General features: G+C 49.6%; 2 protein-coding genes across 5 annotated transcripts in view; both read left to right on the top strand.

Moving 5' to 3' along the window:
- sugct (succinyl-CoA:glutarate-CoA transferase) overlaps positions 1–7,444 on the top strand; it is a 48,815-nt gene extending 41,371 nt beyond the window's left edge. For both annotated transcript variants that reach the window (XR_009785938.1, XR_009785937.1), the window contains exons 15-16: positions 3,599–3,736; positions 3,859–7,444. The gene's annotated coding sequence lies outside the window, so the exon portion shown is untranslated. The remainder of the gene's footprint in view (positions 1–3,598; positions 3,737–3,858) is intronic.
- A 156-nt stretch (positions 7,445–7,600) lies between these two features.
- nub1 (negative regulator of ubiquitin-like proteins 1) lies at positions 7,601–19,120 on the top strand. 3 transcript variants are annotated; one of them, XM_061758457.1, is made up of 15 exons: positions 7,601–8,297; positions 8,539–8,668; positions 9,327–9,494; positions 9,891–9,955; positions 10,033–10,097; positions 11,067–11,216; positions 11,289–11,377; positions 13,390–13,496; positions 13,578–13,764; positions 14,176–14,283; positions 14,544–14,696; positions 15,830–15,976; positions 16,056–16,121; positions 16,624–16,795; positions 17,202–19,120. In XM_061758457.1, the coding sequence occupies exons 2-15, from the start codon at positions 8,552–8,554 to the stop codon at positions 17,336–17,338; spliced, it is 1,731 nt and encodes a 576-aa protein (XP_061614441.1). In that variant the 5' UTR covers positions 7,601–8,297; positions 8,539–8,551; the 3' UTR covers positions 17,339–19,120. The 3 variants fall into 3 exon arrangements, with proteins under 3 accessions (XP_061614441.1, XP_061614443.1, XP_061614442.1); XM_061758459.1 differs by lacking the exon at positions 16,624–16,795 and having other exon boundaries at positions 17,202–17,356; XM_061758458.1 differs by lacking the exon at positions 16,624–16,795 and having other exon boundaries at positions 15,830–16,121; positions 17,202–17,336.
- The last annotated feature ends 861 nt before the right edge of the window (positions 19,121–19,981 follow it).

Genomic DNA, 19,981 nt, shown 5'->3' with positions numbered 1-19,981 from the left:
GGGGAGTTCTAAGGTTCAGGGTATTTTTAAGGACCTACCATGGGGTAGAAAGACTGATCTTGTTGCTTTGTTCGGCTACCGGAAGTGGCCCCAAAATGCAGAGGAAACGCCACCCTGTGGCGCCCTAGCCAAAACCGGCCGTAGCGACACCCCCGACTCGGAGGTGCAAAACCGCGCGCGTGGGTTGCGCTCGAGTAGAAAGGCGAACTGCGTGGGACAGCCGCGGTGACGTCAGCGCCAGTATAAAGAAGCCTTAAGACTTAGCAGGTGTTTTGGGGTCCTTCTAAAGACCTGACAGATTTTTATAACGACCGATCACAGGTTCTAATGTAGTTTTAAAAACTTCTCAGAGGTTCTTAAGATTGAGCAGTTTCTAGGGCGATTGGATGGGACGGTAGCATTTGCTGTGAAACATACAGAGGGCCGAAATGACTTTTCCATAAGGCCTCCATTCTTACATACTCGATTTAGCGCACGTTCCAAGCTGGTTCGAAAGACCCAGCAGAGGTTCTAGTGGGTTTGAGCCCAACAAGTTGAGGACCCCAGTCACCCTGGAGTCTCGTAAAGTCCAGCCGCCGCTTCTCCACATGGAGACGAGTCGCTTGATGTGCTTCAATTTTGGACGGCCGTGGTTTTGCGCGGTTCCGTCTGGTTTTCGTGTGCATCGCTACCGTCGTCGCTGAGAAGGTCGGAGGAAAGGAGGGCTCCGACATCTGCTTCGACATCATCGGTGCGTGACATCATCAGCGTGTGACTCGCCGCTCGTCCGCACGTTTTCACCAACGCGCCGGCGGGCGATGTAGCGAGTCATCGAGACCGCAAAACATTTCGGCAACTTCAAACGCGCCCGTCTTCACGCGTTCACCTGCCGCCTGGAAGCCAAATATTCGTCAACTGCTTTTGGGGCGGCGGGCGGCCGGGGAGGGGTTCCCGACGCGGCCGCCGAATCGCTTCCGCCGGGGACGGCCTCGGTTGCCGTGGCGATAGAGGGAGGCCACAAACATCCGCAACAACACAGCGTGCGTGTTGGGGGAAAGCCTGTGACCTCAGTGAACGTGCGCGCCAAAGCACCATATGTCGCATGTCCAAACAGGAACAGGAAATGATGGGAGACAGCCAGCGGGGAGGAGGCGGGGCTTGGGGTCTCCGACGAGTTTGCGCCTTCCGCGGCGTGTCCGACCGCAGCTCCTGTGTGTCTGTTTGCGTGCGTGTACTCTCCTAATTGAGCTCCTTTGTGTGTGTGTGTGCTGACTCAGCATTTGAAAGTTATTTGAAACACAAACATTCTCTTCTTTTCTCAAGATTCTGACGTCGTCTTCCCGTAGATGCGAGTGTTCGATTCTTATTAAACCACACACAGTTGTGTGTGTGAGTGCCAGTAGGTGTGCCGTTGGTTGTGTGGCTGCGTGTGTAGTTGTGTGTTTGTATGAGGGGCCGTTATTCAAATGCTTTCTCACGCACACAAACGACTGAAAGGCTCTCGTAAGGACGACTCAAACACTCTCATACGCACGAGACTTGCTCTCATCAACACTACTCAAATGCTCTCATTGACACTCCTCAAACACTCTCATACGCACGAGTCTTGCTCTCATCAACACTACTCAAATTATAGAGAAGAACTGCAAACTGCACACACTCAGAGTGAAGTATTTCATATTTAAAATCTGTATTATTTTGATGATTGTAGCACATATTCCCCATATCGAGAAACTATAACATCTAATGAGATAGTGAATGATTGTCGGGCAGCCGTGGCCCAATGGTTGAGATCATCGCCTCCCACCGTGGGGCACCTAGGTTCAAGACCCCGACCGGACTGTCCGCCAACATCCCCCGGACTCACGGCTGCGGTGTCCTTGAGCGAGACACCGATAGCCCGAAATGCTCCCCGGGCGCTTCGGCCGCGCCAGTGTGTTCCGCTAACATGTGTATGTGTATGTGTTCCCTCTGATGGCTTAAATGCAGAGAACAAATTTGGTGTACATGCATGTTCATGACAATAAAAGATGCTTTTTCTTCTTCTTATCAATCTAATCTATTTTCTGTTTTTGAAACTCTCCATTCGAATTGGAGTCGTGCATTTTGGGTCCTGTCCGTTGTTCCGTTCATGACAGCAGTAGCGTTACATAGCATTATACTGGATAGTACATACGTATATATTTGTAATATATATATGTCATACACTTGTTGATTATTGTGTTACAATAACGCTTTCCCTCATTGATTTAAAATGGCTGCTTTCAACGCGTGAGTGCTGTAGGATATGACGTAACGGTCGGCCAATCCGAAGCCGTGTCGTGTCGTGATAGGCCGGCTCGTCTATCGAGAGCGAGACGCCATTATTCGGTCGCGGATGCTGCCGAACAAATGTGCCTTTGGGGCCGAAGCGCAGTGGACGTGCGTTTACTCGCGGACTCAAGACAGAGTTTCAACACCGCCGGGTTACAATCTGAAACGGAAACGGTTCCTTCGCGTTTAAGCTCCCCTGCGCCTAATGAGTACCTAATGAGGTGTCCAAAGGGAATGAAGGAATTGAACTGTCGTCGTGAAACTCGTGTCATAGATATGCACTGCAGACTGCACGCAGTCGCAGTCAAATATTTCATGCCTTTTTTAAATATAGGTACATCTCAATAAATTAGAATATAGTTGAAAAGTTTTTCTTCAGTATTCATAGAGTGATTAAACACTGAAGTACTTTTCAGAGGGCAAATTCCAGCCCTTGAATTAATTCACTATTTCGTTTGACGTTATATTTTAGTTTCTCAATATGGGGATTTTTTTTTATTTGCTATGTGCTACAATCATCAAAATAATACAGATTTTAAATATGAAATACTTCCCTCTGTGTGCAGTGTGCAGTTCATCTCTATAATTTCACTTTTTGAATTCAACTACCTAATAAAAGATTTACACCATTCACGTGTGAGCATGAACTCGTGAATGGCAGTGATGTGCGAGAATGGGATTGACGTGCTCACATGAACGCATTTGAGTAGTGTCGATGAGAGCAAGACGCGTGCGTATGAGAGCATTTGAGTAGTGTCAATGAGAGCATTTGAGTAGTGTTAATAAGAGCATTTGAGTAGTGTCGATGAGAGCATTTGAGTAGTTTGTGAAAGCATTTGAATCGTAAGTGTGAGAGCTAACCCTGAATAAGGTCCCTAACGGCCCCTCATAGATTTGTGTTGTTGGTTTTGTGTAAGGTTGCGTGTGGGGGTTGTTCACATGTGTTTGTGTATGTGTGTGAGGTGATGTGTTGTGTTGTCTGTGTGCGTGTAGTTGTGGGTGTCTATGTGAAATTGATTGTGTGTGTGTGTTGTTGGTTTGTGTGTTCATGCGTGGTGGTCCATGTGCGTCCATATTTGAGTGGGTGTGTATGTGTGGTGGTGTTTTTGGGATGTCAGTGTGCGTGTGTGGTTGTACACCGTGTGTGCTAGAGGTTTGTTGTGCGTGTGTGTGTGTGTTGTCGCTTGTGCGCATGGTGTTGGTGTTGTGCGTGTGCGCACACATTCTAGTGGCACTTGATGCCTTGAGATGAATGTTGCTTTTAATTTTGAAAGGCTTGTTCCTGTTGTTGTTTCCTCTCACCGAGTGGTCACGCCGAGGATGATGAGGATGAGGAGCCCCACAGAGGAAGGTGAGCAGACGTGTGATGACACATCAAAGCTCTGACGTGTGACATCATCAACAGCGTTCACGCGCACACACGAAGGCCTCGTCTGCGGCGTGGGTGAGTCAAACACGTCCGCGTCTTCATCATCATCATCATCATCATCATCTTCCTCCCTTTAAACAAAGAGCAGACGACCTTGACAAAGTTGTTGTTTTTCTTTTCCACGTTCTGTTCTCCAGACCGGACATCTCAACTCTGTCTCGGCCCTGAAAATGGCAGATAGCGGAGCGTCCGCCGGGCCCGGCGGAACCTTGACGACCGTCTGGCGGGCGAGTGGTTTGATTGACAGCTTCTTTTGGATTGGATCGACATCGCCACTGACGTGGTAAGCAGCCCGCACTTCCTAAAATGGCCGCTGAGAAGCTCGTCGTAGGGATCAGGGAGTCGAGGATGACGAACGATTCCTGACTCCCGAATCACAAGAAAGAGCCGACATGAGCGAGTCTCACCAAAAAAAGCCGGGGGGAAAAAAAGGAGCTTTTAGAGATGTTGATGCTAATATTTTGTTTTTGTGACATCTCAAACTATAAAACAACAAAGTCAAGACGAAAAAGTGCTTTTGATGGCAAATGCAGATCCAAAAACTAAGACAGGCACTGTAAGAGACGCTGACTCCAGTTGGATGTCGGTGGCCTTTTTACAGGGCGATCGTCCATCGCTGCATGAACGGAGTCTTCTTTTCACGATGGCGCCGCACGCTTTCTACGACACGTATTCTGTTTATAACCTACTTTGCTCGAGCGTCAGGTCCCTAAACTTGCCCCGCCTCCGGCGTGTTGGCATTTTCCTCCCTCATAATTGACACGGCGAGCCGAACTTCACCGCCTAATCGTTCTCTTCTCCTCAAAAGCTGTGCCGATTTGAAATCCAAAGGGATGCGACGCCGCCATCTTCTGGTATCAATTTGTCATTACAGTGGTTTACAAACCTGGATTGAAAAGACGAACCGGGCGAGACCCTCTTCCACGCCTACCTCAAAACGTACTCGGCGAGTATATTCGTCGGTGGCGGCGAACGCTCGGATTCCGGTCGAGCGATAGAAACGTTCGCAGCAGTGAAGGAGTTAAAGACTTCGTGAATTTGTCTCCGATCTTCCATCGATATCCTGGAAACCAAAAACGATTGTTACTTGCCTCGTGACCATCGCGCCTTTTCAAGATGCGTTGTGGGATACGCCGAGGGCCCTGCGGCACACGGGGACGACCTTCGCTCGCTACGCATTCCGAATGGCCGACCGACTATTGCCAAACAAAGTCGACGCCACATCGACCGACACGGCTGAAGCGATGCGTGCGTGCGCGCTCGAAGAGGCGTGCGAGTGTGCGTGTGTGGAGGTCAAGTCAGGTGAGGACATGTCGACCGCACGCTCACACATGCACAGGCGCGCTCGGCCATCGGCGCGCGCAGCGGCGAATGTCGATGAGGACGAGGCGCCTGCGGGGCGGGCGGTCTCCGGTGGCCCCAGAAGTCAGTCGGGCGCGCGGAGGAGAAGAAAGCCGTCGTCGACGTGCCGAGGAGATTTCGATTTGATGTCGCTCCGACGTATGCTCGATGTCCTTGGCCCCGCTGCCGTGAATTATTCATATACATCGATGCATTTTGCTGTTGCTTAAGGTGAGCGCACTCGAAAGCGAGGCGGCGCATCGACTTGATCGGCCGCTCGGCGGCTGGCGTCAAAGGCGAAGAGTCGCTTCGGTCCGCGCGCTCGCCTGAAACGCCGCCGAACGCTTCCGATGGAATTCTTTCAAACACATTGAAAGACAAAACACAACTTTCATTCAGAAAACATGGATTAAGACACATTTTCAAAGCACATTTAAAGACAGAACCGCTTAAATGACACATCGTATCGTATTTATTGAAGACACGTAAAAATTAAAAACACATTTTAGGTAGGGCCTGCCCAATGGGGATTTGTTTCGCCCGATTCTGAAAATTCCGATAAGCAATTAATCGGCCGATTAATTTGTACAAATATATTACGAATAAAAGGACTTTTTGGAATCCCTTAATGTTTACAATAATAAAGATATGAATTACAGGCAGAACATTGGACTGTTTTACAATATTAACTTTTGTTTGAATGTCATGATTTGTCTTCTGCTGTAATGTGTTGCGGAAAAGAAAAAATGGCAACAGCCAATCAGCAAAAAAAGCTGCCAAAATGAATATCGGCCGATTAAATCGGCCGGCGACTCGTCGCTCGGACGCCGATGTGAGCAATTTTACATTGAAAGGCACATTTTGCGTGACTACATTGATTCAAAACACATTTCAAGACATTTCTGTTTCTCTTTGAGGGCTGCTCATCTGACCTTTGACCCGTCCCGTATGTCAGCGCGCCGATGAAGGCGAAGCTTCCCGTCGTGTGACACGCGGCCCCGCGATGCACTGCGGCGGCAGCGGGTTGCTCGGGGAGAATCATTGTCATCATTAGCGCGCGGCATCAAACGCTCTCACAAGTCAGCGGCGAAGGAGCCGCTTGTTCCCGGTGGTCCCCAATGCAGCGATGCGTGTGCGTGTGCGTGCACGCGCGCGTGTCCTACATAATACGCTCACTGATGAACTTCACCTGAACTCCGACGCTCCCCCGTACGGCCCGCGCGTGTTACCATGGCTACCCCCGCTAGCCCGCCATTAACCGCCGTTCGTTCATTCGTCCGTCCCTTTATCTATTCGTGCGCCATCCATCCATTCATCTGTTCCTTCATCCATCTCTTCAACGATTCATCTGTTCATTTGTCCATTCACTGTTTGTGAATGTTTGTAAATTCATGCGCTCAGAAATGAAAATCGCTGGCTCGGCGAAGGGTGGCGGCCGAGCCCCGGCGGACGCTCGAAAACTTCCGAGCAGCGCGCCAAACGTCCCGGCGAGCGTGAGCGGCTTCTTGATGTTCGCGGTGGAAACTTCGGCGGCAAAAAGTCCCCAAAACAAACGCAAAAGGCAAAAGTGTCGCATGGACAAAGTAGAAGATGGAAGACAGAAAAGAAGAACGTGACTGGACCAAGAAGATGTCAGAGGAGGAAGAGGTTGTCCAAACTACGGCCCGCGGCAGCAACTAAAATAAACGTTGGACGCGGCCCGTGTTTGTTTGTCTGACGTGTACTGCAGTACGGCGGGAGAAGTACGGCGCACATTCACGGTTCGGCATTCACAAATTCACCTCATCGCTGATTTTTCAGAAAGGACAAGAACGGCAACAAAGGTGGACTGAGTAGAACATATAAGATAGGCAAAGAAGATGTCAAATGGACAAAGTGGATAAAAGGTGACACATAATCACAGAGCCCTGACTTAAACCCAACTGAACATCTCTGGAGAGACCTGGAAATGGCTGCCCACCAACGTTCCCCATCCGACCTGAGAGAACTGGAGAGGATCTGCGAGGAATGGCAGATGATCGGCAAATGCAGGTGTGCATCATTCCCAAAAAGACTCATTCGTGGCTGTATTAGCTTCCACTAAATACTCAGCAAAAGCTCGGAATACTTCTGGCTGTGTGATATTTCGGTTTTTCTGCTAAAATTTCAACCATTTCGTTTTTTTGTCAATATGGGGTGCTGTGTGTACATTAAGCAGGAAAACAAATATCTGCAATGATTTGAGCAAATGGCTGCAACATAACAAAGAGTGAACAATTGAAGGGGGTCTGAACACTTTCCGTACCCACTGTATGTCCCAAGTCCACGTGTGGAGAGTGGAGGACCTGCCCCGCCTCACATTCGACAAGTTGCCATTGCAAATACAGTATGATTGGACTTCTATGTCAGCTCTTCAGCAACCACACGTAATGTTATTCTGCACACAATTGAATATTTGCATTATTGTTATTCGCTACTTCTTGCACATTTCTTCACCGATTCGAACTGTTCCAACTAACGAACAAAATATTCCGCTCATTCGGGACATCTGGAAACTATATTACATATTCCCCAAAGTCCTACGTTCACACAATAAAATTCCCAAATTAAGAGCTATTTGAGATATTGAACACCTCCTTTCACATTTCTCACCCGATTCCAACCATCCCAACTTCAAAATGTTCAACTCGTTTAGGGCATCTTGTGTACTATTCCATCACATTCCCAAATTTTCAATGACGATATTTGACTTGCTCCTTCTGCCTTTCAACATTTCGGTCAATTTCGTAAGATTTCCGTTCAGCATTCACACGCAATTTCTACACAAATAGAAAAAACTAGTACTGCAGTACTAGTGCTGCCACCTGTCGGCTGAGCTCAGGACCGACAAGCCGGCCGTCATCGACGTCATCAGGAAGTGACGTATTGGGTTTAAAACGTCACATTGGCTGACAGCAACTCACGTATTCAGTGTGAATGTTATCGAATAATTAGGCGCTGTGAAAATAGAATGATATAAAACCATTTGTGATGAGTCACGAACTTAGATGTTCAGGTCAACTTGTGTTTCCGTCAATGAGCAGAAAAGATCGTCTCTTAGCAGGTGCGTCACTCTTCATAGCATGTCCGCCCAGCTTTGTGTCGCTGGGAGTTCTGTTCAAAGGATTTGAAAGCCCTTCCGAGTGGGAGCTCCTCTTGTCCGTGCACATCTTCCGAAGCGTCGCTGAAGTGAGGAAGCCGAAACCAAAGCCAGAAGGTAAGAAATTGAAAAACATGAAACAAAAGACGGCGACAGTAACATACTTGGCTCTCGTTCGCGTGTCGAACGACAACGAGAAGAGCTTTGGCTGAAGCGAAGTGCCGTGACGTCACGTTAGCGCGTTGAGCTCATGGCTTTAATGGAACTTTTGGATGCTAAAAGCTAGCCGACGGACGAGCTTTGGGGTTTTGTTGTGACGATGACGGACGAGCTTTGAGGTTTGGTTGTGACGTCACAGGAGAGCGCTGACGATGGCGGATCGGAACGTGGAAGCCAAACTGAAGAAGGAACTGAAGCGCGACAAGATCCAGCTGTGGAAGGTCCCCTACAGCGACGACGAGCAGCAGCCCGGACACGCGCACATGCAGGTCAACGCGAGCACTTTTAGTCGCCGTCGTCGCCGTCATTGTTTTCATTCTTCTTATCGTGTTGGTGCTTGCTTGCTAAGGCGGCGTGTTCCGAGACTGTCAGTGCGTCCTATGTCCAGCAGAGGACGCTGACTTCTGACGTCATCGTAGTCTCAACGTTCTCCAACTCATAACTGTAACCAACAACAACAACAACAACATGCTACAGATCTCCAACTTTGTTGTCACATATATTTTCGATAACACTCGTGCCTTATAAGGGGATAAACGTGCCCCTTGTAAGGGTGGCGGGTGAGCTGCGGGTACACCCTGCCCTGGTCGCCGGTCGACGTCAAGCCACATGGAGACAAACAACCGACTGGTCGCTAGTCAGCGTGGACGAACGAGCTTTCGCACTCACATTTGCGTCTCAGGACTATTTGGAGTCTGCAACGCTGAAATTGGAAGCCTGAGAACTGCGAGGCAGACGTGCTAACCGTTCGGCCGCCGCGCTGTCTTCAAATATTATCCTGATGATGCTTTCAATTGATTCCAATATGAGTTTGTATTGATCATTTTCTTACCGTTCGATCACAGTTAAACACAAAGCGGTTGGATTTTTTTTATATATAATTTTTTATTCCTGAATGTATATTAGATTTTCTGGTTTGGGTTTCAGGAGCTGGCCGAGCGCTACGGCACCCTGCTGCGCATGCCGGGGTCAGAGGTCGCGGACGCTCTGGAGGTCATCCGCGTGCGGGCGCTGAAGAGAGGTCAACGGAACCAGACCTTCAAGGAAAGCGGCGTGGCCACCCTGGAGCTGCTGCTGCCACGAGACTGCAAGAAGGTACGTCCTCCCCCGTCATCGTCATCATCATCATCATCATCCACTGCTGCGTCTATAGCGCCAATTTGGAACACTAGTTAGCTTTGGCACTTTATTTTCTATGTGTCGCTGCTCTGTCTGCGGTTAAGATTAGAAGTACTCTTAACAGTTATGCTCATTTCCATTAGCCTACCTATGGCGTATCGTATTATGTGTTAGTATTGAGCTAGTGGACTGCTAAATTTAAGCTAAGTTCAAATGTGTTAAAAGCATGTGCGAGGGGTAAAACTATTTGAAGAAAATGTACGTGTGGATTTTCACATATTGGCGGTACGTCTGAAACGTATCCCACGTAACAAACCGTAATCATCATCATCATGGCGTGCGTGTGCGTGTGCGTGTGCGTGCGCGTCCCAGGGCAGCAAGTCCAAGATGTCGCTGGAGACCAGGCTGGACGTGTGCGCTCAGGAGCTGATTGACAGGTAAACGAAGCGAACCGGACGCCGGCTGCTGCAGCGGCAACGTCGATACGCGATTCACGCTGTCGGATGTGCGGCAGGATCGCGGAAGAAGTCGGACTCGAATCCTTCAAAGTGATCCTGAACGGCAAAACTCTGAATGGCGGTGAGTTAAGAGGACCTTTGGCGGTTTGAAGTTGGCGTCTTCTGCCCGTTGAGCTTCCTGAAGCTTCAGTGCCGTTTGCTCAGGTCAAGGGTCGTTTGCGGGTGGAACATTTCCAGCAAGTTTCAAGTCAATTTCCATGGGAACGTAAACTGGCGAATTGAAATACAGTTTTCCAAAGTGGGAACCGGGTGTCATTTAATAGCAATCATTCATATTCTCAATCTTGAGTTATAGAGCACTTTTATACATGCAATGCAACCCAAAGTGCTTTCCATGACTTCAAGTCAACCCCCGCCACAACCACATGTCCACAGAGACACAGACAGACGCACGCGCGCACGCACGTAGGCCGTGGGCACGGAGCCCCCGGTGCGGCGACGTCCGAAGTACCCGCGTGAGACCAAAGCGACACCACATGTTGCGTTCAAAACATCTGCTTGTGTCACAAGCAGACATCTGTGCAAAACAATGCGAGAAAAAGCATGACCTTTCAACAAATGTATTTGGAAGCAGAACTTTGTCACTTTTTAAAAAAAAAAAATTTAAATATATTTTACAGAACAATCCGTGTTTCCATTTATTAAAAAAAAAAAAAAAAGCTAAATTTGGGTTGATTTTTCTCCCATTCAAGTATTAAAATCATCGTCATCCCAGAATTGCAACAAAGTGCCATGAAGAATATTTTTTCAAAAGACCCCCCCCCCCCCCCCCCCCCGCCCTTCATTTAACATGCAAATAATAAAGCATCTCAATCTTCCCACAAGCTTCTGCATTTTTTGCCAAACTCTTTCAGGCTTCAAGTTGCTTGTTTAAATCAGAATGATGCAAAACTATATTTGAGTTCCCTATGAAGAGCCAACGTTCATTTGAAGTCCATTCCCGCTTTCTTCCCTTGCATCCGCTTCCGTGACGTTTCTGCTATTTGCCGGTCAAAGTTGGCAACTTGAAAAATGTTTCCACCCCGCTCAGGTCTGCGCCTGGACCAGCAGGGCGTCGGCAACCACAGCAAGATGATGGTCCTGAAGGCCTTCGACCCCGCCTCGGCTCCTCGCGACTTGGAGGCACGCGAGCGCAACGTCCAGCGCACGCGCAGAGGCTTCGGGATCCTGTCCGAGAGAGGTAAAGCCAGACGCGCGCGGGCGCAAACGCGGGAGCCTTCGGCAAATCTTCAGCGACGCTCGTGATCGACAGACGGCAGCGACGACCTTCAGACCGCGCCCTTCCTGGAGGTCGCCGACCAGAAGGGAAACCCGCTGAAGATCCCCCAGAAGGAGAAGAAGGTACGCTGGCCGTCGGTGGAAAATGTCAACCGTCAGAAATGTATTTTCTTTCGGGAGTGAAAAGTCTCACACGTGGTCGCTGTCGGCCGCGTGTCCCAAGACGCTCCGGTTCATGTTTGCGGGCCGTCCCCGTGCCGTCCGCTCATTTGACACATTATTATAATTTTTTGATCCCATCCATTTTCTGGGCGTGCCGGAGCCGATCCCAGCTATCATCGGGCAGGAGGCGGGGTACGCCCCGAACCGGTTGCCGGCCAATCGCGGGGCATGTACAAGCAGCCGTTGGCGCTCACATTCGCACCTACGGGCAATTTCGAGTCTCCAATGAATGCTCGTTTTTGGGATGTGGGACGAAAGCGGAGCGCCCGGAGAAAAGCCACGCAGGCGCGGGGACAACGTGCAAGCCCCACGCAGGCGGGGCCGGGGATTCGAACCTCGGTCCTCAGAACCACCGTTCCAATTTTTTTATTCCAATAATTGGAAAAAAAAAAAAAAAAGAATGAATAAAATGACTTCTTTTTTGGTACCTTAACACTTATAACAATAAAGATATGCATTTCACTCAACATTTTACTCTACAAAATGCAACAATATTTAGGTTTTTCAAAAAATGGGCACAAATTGGAAATGTTTTGTTTGAGTGTCATTATCTTTGTCCTACGTTGTAATGCGCTTCAAAAGAAAATGGTGGATTTTTGCCAATTCGCAAAGCTGATTAAGTCGGGCACAGAGACAAACGGCAGACGGCAGACGGGTCGCCGATGTTAAGTTGACGTGCGACAGTCAAGCGATGGATTGGCAACTAATCGATCATGAAATTCATCAGCAACTATTTTGATCATCGATTGATCCTTTAGAGACTTCGTTTAACTTGAAATTGTCCAAATGGACAGAATGTCAGCCTCTCCATGGTAAATCTTCTCCGATTTCTGTCATCCTCCGTGAAAGCGGACGGCTTCTATTCATGCGTTTTCCAAACAGCAGCTCGGCGGGCACGTGTGGCTCCCAGTTGAAGTCCAAAACGAACCGGAAAACAAATGACGCGATTATACTTTGTGCGGGCAAAACGAGCACATAGTTTAGCCTCAAGTCCGCTAGCTGAGTGCTAATGCTAACAAATACGCTGGACCCCAGTTTTCACGGGGAAGAGGGACCACCGTGCCTGACTGCAAATTGTGAAAATCTGAAATAAATGGCACCCATAATAACGTGTTGAATGAGAAGGGATATGTCTCGAAGAAGCATTTGCCACAAAAAACGGGGGTTACCCACTCCATTAATGTCGGCACGGGGCGCTCTGGTCTGCGCATCTGCCTCACAGTTGTGAGGTCGCGGGTTCAAATCCGGCCCCCCCCTGTGTGGAGTTTGCATGTTCTCCCCGTGCCCGCGTGGCTTTTCTCCGGGCACTCCGCTTTCCTCCCGCATCCCAAAAACATGCGTGCGAGGTTGATTGACGACTCGAAATTGCCCGCAGGTGCGAATGCTATGTGCCCTGCGATTGGCTGGCGACCAGTTGCGGGCGTACCCCGCCTCCTGCCCGATGACAGCCGGGATGGGCTCCGGCACGCCCGCGACCCGCGTGAGGACAAGCGGTACGGAAAATGGCTGAACTTTCCAAACGTCTGCTTTTACTTTGCAAACCATTCACGGGCACTTTTGCTGACTTTCCGACCGAAGCAGGAAGTGAATCCTAACCCCTTTGTTTGTGCATTTTCTGAAGAACAACACTCAGAAGAAGAATGCACTGTCAATTTGAAATCAGGTTTTAGAATAAAGGGACGGAAATTAACAAATGTTTATCGCTTTCATCAATTTAACATAACGATAATCAAGCGATGTATCGATTATAAAAATTGTTGGTTGCAGCCCTAATTGAAAGTGTTGAACAAAATGTATGAACGAAGTCTTGAACGCTCGACTGGCAGTTTTAGGAAAAAGAAATGCTGTCGTCATTTGTTCTTTCGATAAACACCCGGCCGGTCAAAGGTCAAAACTCCGAAGGACTTTTGCAGGCGCTGATCCTCGCCATGGGGCTCCACGAGAAGGGGCGCGCCCTCATGAAGCGGAAGCGCCACGACGACGCGCTCTGTCACCTCCTGCAGGCCGACCTCCACTTCAGGTGAGGATGAGGGTGAGGATGAGGACGACGACGACGATGACGACGACGTGCGTGCGTGCGTGTGTGTGTGTGCGCGTGTAGCGAGTGCGGCTCCGCGCTGCTGGGCGTGGTCGACAACCACGGCGTGCTGCAGCTGGACGTCGTTTGGTGCTACCAGGCGTTGGAGGCGTTGTCGTGTCTGGACGACGGGCGCGAGCGTCTGCGGCTGGCCGAGGACTGTTTCCTCAGGTGTTACGGCGAGCGGCAGCAGAGGCTGCTCATGATCAAGGTGCGCACGCGGGCTGTGTCGGGCTCTAGAAACACCGCGAAAACGAGATTCAGGTTCTTTCTAGTCAAAACTCATCACGTAGAAAGCAACTGATTTGGGCAACAAACAAGTTTGACTTGTTTGCCAATGGACTAAGACCAACTTGTCCATTGGCAATTTCTTTTCGACTTGTTTCTGCGTTGAGTCTACCCGAGAGGCATCTTACGGACACGTCAACTCGCGCAACTTCTTGACCTTTTTTTTTTTTGGGATTAATTCATCAATGCCAGAAATAAAACCCAACTGAGAGCCCCGTCGTTTTTCTGCACCACAACCCGGCGAACGCAGCGTCGGCGTACCGACCGCCGCCGGTACGTTATAGCGATTAGCGAGCGGGCACTGATCTCGGAGACGTTGTGTTGTGTCGGGCAGGGCAACACGGGGCAGGAGGACGTGCTGTTCCTGCGCCTGCACCTGCTGCAGAGCCTGCTGGCCTTCGTGGACGGCGACGACCTTCAAGCCCAGCGGCAACTCGAACAAGTAGGACCCGCTCGCGAACGACGTCGCCGACGTTAGCCTGGGCGGCAGCGAAAATTGTGCGGAGGTGTTGAAGACAAAAGGCTCGTCACATCTCAATCTTAGCTGTGAACTTCCCTATTTATGTTTGCCTGAACGGCCCGTTAGCGTCCAATTTGTTCCCAAAATGAGTCCGATCGCCTCTGTTCGAGTTTTGCGGATCACGACGACCCGGATGACTGACGATCTACACGCGGCGGCGGTCTCGCGTGTGTGTGTGTCAGGTGGAGTCGCTGTACGCACGTTTGTGTCCTGACGCCGACAAAATGACGCAGCTGATGGTGCTGGGCTTCAGCGAGCGAGAAGCTCGCCTGGCCCTGCGAGCGTGTCACGGCGACGTGCACGAAGCCGCCCTGCTCGTAAGCGACCGGAGAGAGGTAAGCGCCGAGGCGGCTCTGCTCAAACGTACAGTCGACTTGCGAAAGATGAGGCGAACTGCACGGCTTGACAATTCTCGTCTGCTTGCGTTTGAAAGGCAATGCGCCCCTTTTTGAAATGGCAGTTTCGTAAGCCGCCGGAGCGGTGTGCTACGATCGCGGACGGCAGAGGCGACCTCATGATGCGAGTTCACGGCGGGAGCGCCGAAGCTTATTGCGTTGTGTCGTCGGCGGGCCTGTGTGTTCAAAATAGGCTCAACTTGATATTTTTGGAATCCAATTGCATATCCATGTATTCCGGGCCAATATTGAATTTTCAAAGTCAAAGATGTGACATTGCCTTAAACGGAGGTATTTCAGTCATTAAAAACAGTAAATGTTGAATGTCATTGTCCTGATTTGGGATTAAAACAAAAGTTGCCGTTATGCATTTGTAAAATGTAGACCCCAAAAAATACAGGGAGCTGAGGAAGGCACCTTGTGGAACACCCATAAACCTTTCCATGACATTTTCCCGTTTAGTTGTTTTGAATCAAAAATGATTCCAAATTGTTCCAATTTCGAGACGACTTGGTTCATTTCAAAGATTATTGCCGACCCAACAAAGGCAAAGTTAAGCAAAATGACGCGGACTCCGCCCAAGACACGCTTCTCGTCATCACGTCGCTGTTGCGCAGAAACCTCCAATGTCCAAATGTGGTCCATTTCATATGCTTTCACTATTGGTCCATCCCCGTGTCTGTTATTTGAACACATTATTAGCCAATCTCCAGTTTTGAAAATAGTTGAGGAGCAACTTTCTGAACTGCCTGAGACGTTTTGTAAAACCAGCTACTATAGCAACAATAACGGGCAGGCGTCATGGTGTACATGTAGCAAAACAAGTTTGAGGCCCGTTCTTGAATTTAGGAGACAATGTGAACACTAGTTTGGGACTATTAAAAACCGATGTGGTGTGTGTGTGTATAAATATATATATATATACACGCACGCACACACACGATGCAAGTTCACTTGCCGGTGACGATTGAACTTTTTCATTTTTTGGAAAGTCGGCTAACACTTGAGACTGGCTTCTGACTTCCTTGACACTTTGTCCCGCCTCCGTCATGTGCGGTCGCCGTGGCGATCAGGAGCGGGAGCAGCTGAGGCAGCGGGAGCGCCAGAAGAGGAAACAGATGAAGGCGAGCTCGGCCGTCCTGGCGGAGGCGGGTTACGTCGCCGGGGAAGCCGCCGCCGCGCTGCGCCGGGCCAACGGAGACCTGGACAAAGCCTTCCAAGTCAGCGCGCGCCACCGGCCTCACGTGCCGGTGCCGGACGACGCGGCGTTCACCTTCTCCTCTTGGCGCTCGCTTTCAGATCCTGCTGGACGCCAGCCAGACGCCGCCGACGTCCAATAGGAGCCTGGATCAGAAGGTCCGGCAGGTACGTCACGTGACCCGCCACTAATATTAGCCGCTCTTTGAATATATGACGGAGTTCAGTTTCCATGTCTCGCAACATCGATGCTATTTAGCGGCCGCATGAGCACGTCCAATGGAGTTTGCCATCTGCTATATGCGGAATGTCCCGTGACCAACTCGGGGAAACGTCCTGCGTGTGCTACGCTAACCGACGTAACTTAAGATTGAGGACAGGAGTGTTTGAAGCTGAATTTGCAAATCTGAAACACGAGCCAAGCCCAAAGGTCGTCCGTTGCAGCCATCTTTGGGGGCTCTGTGGTGAAAAAAAAAAAAGCTTCCTACCGTTGCTTTGCCGCCGGGCAAACTTCGACTCGTCGTGAAGAACGTGAAGTTGGCTGCCGCCGCGAGCGAAGAAAAGCAGCTCGCATCTCCAAAATCTCGTCAATCGTGTCGGTCGCATCTCAGGGCGCCGCCGCAACCGCTGACTAACGGACGGACGGACGGCTCCATCTGCTTGTGCGCAGTTGTCGTATTTGGGCTTCGAGCGCTCGGCGTCGGAGGCGGCGTTGGCGTTGACGGGCGGAGACGTCCGGTCGGCCGCCGAGCTGCTGACGGAGAACCGGGGGGCGGTCCCCTCGGAGGCCACGCCCCCCTCAGAGGAGGAGGAGGAGCCCGGCACGTCGTCCGGCTCCACGGGTAGGCCTCGCCCGCACGCAACCGTCTCAACTTGCACTTTGGCATTTTCTTGATTTGTTTTGTCCTTGTTTTGCGTGGGAAGCAATTGTCAAAGCGTTGATCGGGAGGGCATCCCTGCTTATTGGACAAATTGGACAAAACAAATGTTTTGCTATTTGCATATTGTTGCCGCGATATGTCGAGTTGTCCGCCATATCGGATGTGGCAAACCTGCTGGGAAACTCGTGTAAGTCGAGGGATTGAACGTCATAAAGTGACAAGCGAAAGTGTACAAACTTAATATAGAGATGTGGGAAACATCTCTTCTCTGACATGGTAAGATGGCGCACTCAATGATCCGTCCCGGTTTATTATGTCTACGCTCCGACGCGAGACGATTGACGGTTGACGCTTGACGGCCTTGCAGACGACAGCGAGCTGGTGAACGAGATCCTGGAGGACATCCCGCGTGACGAGGACGACTACTTGGACCTGACGCTGGAGGAGGAACTGCAGCTCCTCAACACCATCAAGACGCACCTCGCGCGCTCGCTCGACCGCTGAGTCGATCGGCGGTCGGCTCGTCTGCCGCCTCGCGGTTCGGAGGTTCCGCGTCCGAATCCGGGCTCCGGGTGGACTTCGCTCAAGTGGATTGTCCTCCCACATTGCGGAAACGTGTCGGCTTCATTGAAGACCGACATTGTCCGTAGGTGGGAACGGCAATTCGAAGGATTGTTTGTCCGTACGTGCCCTGTGATTGGCTGGCGACTAATCGATTTGAATCAGCCGATTTTAGCGCTTTTCAAAACAAACTTAATCAGCCGGACTTGGGGTTTTTTGGGGGGGCCGCTCTTTATTTGAATCAGCTGGGGCCTCATGTACAAAGACTTGTGTGGATTTCCTCCTAAAACATGGCGTACGCTCAAATCCAGAAAACGTCATACCCGCAGAAATATCCAGAAGTGCGAATCCAAGCTCATTTCCTTCATACGTCCCAATCAACGTGGCAACGAGCGCACATCTAAATATGCAAATCGTATTGAAATGAACCCTGCAACTGAGATCCCGATCAGAAAAACAGGAACATGAGCGAGGTCGTTTCTGACGCTCAATGGAGTGAAAATCCTCTTTGGCCCGCGGCGCTAACGACACGCGAAAGAGGAGCGAACGGGACGGGACGGCGCGTGTGCGGCTGAAAAAAGGGGAGTGGTCAGACATGAAGCGGGAGGCAGAAAGGGTGTGAGTGTGGTATCGGTAACCGATCTTTTGAATTCAAATACAAGCCCAATTCCAAGGAAGTTGGGACGTTGCGTTAAACGGCAAGAAAAACCGAGTACAATGATTTGCAAATCATGCTCGACCTGTATGTCATCGGATACACGACAAAGACAAGATATGGAATGTTCCGACTGATCAACCGGATTGTTTTGGGCAAATAATCATGAAGTTAGAATTTGATGGCTGCAACACGTTCCCAAAAAGTTGAGGAATGCTCATCAAACACGCGTTTGGAATGAGCATCCCACAGGTGAACGGGCTCATTGGGAACGAACGGGCGGGGGCAAGCAAAGGTGGGGCGGGAGAAAAATAGTCCCAACAGTTGAAGGGCAATGTTCCTCAACGTACAATTGCAAGGAATTGAGGTCCAAAATAGCATCAAAAGGTTCGGAGAATCTGGAGAAAACACCGCACGGAAGCGGCGAGGCCCAAAAGGATGCGTGACGGATCTCACCGCGTGGGCTCAGGAACGCTTCAGAAAACCAATGTGACTAAATCCACTTGGGCGCTCCATCCGGAAGTGCAACTCCAAACGCTACTATGCAAAGCAAAAGCCGTTTACATCAAATGTGTTCAAACAATTTGGGAGAAGAGGCGCAAATGATGTCATTTGCACCCAATGCAATCGTGTGTGTTCAAATGAAGTCAATTCAAAGGACTTTTTGTTTTGTTTCCAGCGCATGCGGCGGCGGCGTCCTCGCAAATATCAGCGATGGATGAAATCCACCGGCTCACGAATGAATTGTCGTCGGTCCTTGCCTCAATTGCATCGTTGAAAATCAACCAAACCAAAAGCTGCGCACCTTTTGTACATGAGGCCCCTGGAGTTTTGCTGAACAAACGCCGGTTCGCCCGCTGCAGCTATTGAAGATTTATACAACCGATGATTCTGTCGATTCATCAAATAATCGGACGCGTTGAAATGTATCGCAAAATCTATATTTTTTTCCTCGATGCCTGTTTATTAACTGATGATTGCGCAATATGACGGGAGGGAGGAATGTCGTGCTCGTTGAGCTTTTACAAAGCGAGAGTGACTTCAGAAATAAAATGAAAATAAAAGCGCAAGTTTGCAAATGTCTTACTTTGAAAAGATCATCGGTCTGCAAACACGATTGACCGCTGAAATGGCCAATTTGAAGTTGACAAAATGTCTCGAAACAATGAATGGATGACGACAATAGTTGTTGATTCGTTTGATCATCGATGAACGGATGAATTGTCGCACCTCGACTTTCTGTCCTGGATATATATATATATAGATATAGATATAGATATAGATATGGCGACCATTTCGGAAGAGAGTTGAGTAACGCGTTACTAATGCTTCGCTGATATATCGCCGTGGTTGTTATTGAAATATAGATGAGCAGAATTTGTGCAATGAACAAACAGGGTTAGGGTTTGAAAATGTTGTTAGGGTTTCAAAGTAGGGTTTTAACTCTATGAAAGGCAGCCTTTGTCCAATTGGGGGAGGTGGCAGATCTTCTGGAAGTGATTTGGCCACGTCATGGAATCAAACCAATCAGAATCCCTTTCTTCAAATGTCACAAATGATTTGAATTGTTTAGCCTGAAGTCTGAAAATGTTCCAAATCTCAAATGTGTATTAACTGATTTTTTTTCAAATAAGCTTTGCTGTGCGTCTTGCCATTTTTGATGTTTATACGTGAGATCGAAATCCTCTTTCTTTATTTGCCAAGTGTGTGAAAAACACACAAGCAATTTGTTTCCGGTAGTTGGAGCCGCTCGAGTGCGACAACACTTAATTATGTTTATAGCCGCCTTTCGATTAAGATCTCGAGGGGGCGGAGAGACTTGACGTGACGCAATGCATCGTGGGAAGTAATTAAAACATGCCGAAAGGGGAGCAGCGCGAGGGAGGCCGCTCGCTCGTTCCTTTTTCGTTGCTTGAAAAAGAAGAAAAAGC

Source organism: Phyllopteryx taeniolatus, chromosome 20 (assembly GCF_024500385.1).
Source record: "Phyllopteryx taeniolatus isolate TA_2022b chromosome 20, UOR_Ptae_1.2, whole genome shotgun sequence".
In the NCBI taxonomy this organism is placed as follows: Eukaryota; Metazoa; Chordata; class Actinopteri; order Syngnathiformes; family Syngnathidae; genus Phyllopteryx; species Phyllopteryx taeniolatus.
The sequence above is the reverse complement of the archived record's forward strand: the minus strand, read 5'-3'. Positions and strand labels throughout refer to the sequence as shown.

Excerpts from the sequence above, each read along its gene's own strand:
- nub1 (XM_061758457.1), top strand. The coding sequence starts at position 8,552 with ATGGCGGATCGGAACGTGGAAGCCAAACTGAAGAAGGAACTGAAGCGC. Across the intron at positions 9,495-9,890 it reads TGCCACGAGACTGCAAGAAG|GGCAGCAAGTCCAAGATGTC; the intron begins GTACGTCCTCCC and ends TGCGCGTCCCAG. Across the intron at positions 14,697-15,829 it reads TCGTAAGCGACCGGAGAGAG|GAGCGGGAGCAGCTGAGGCA; the intron begins GTAAGCGCCGAG and ends CGTGGCGATCAG.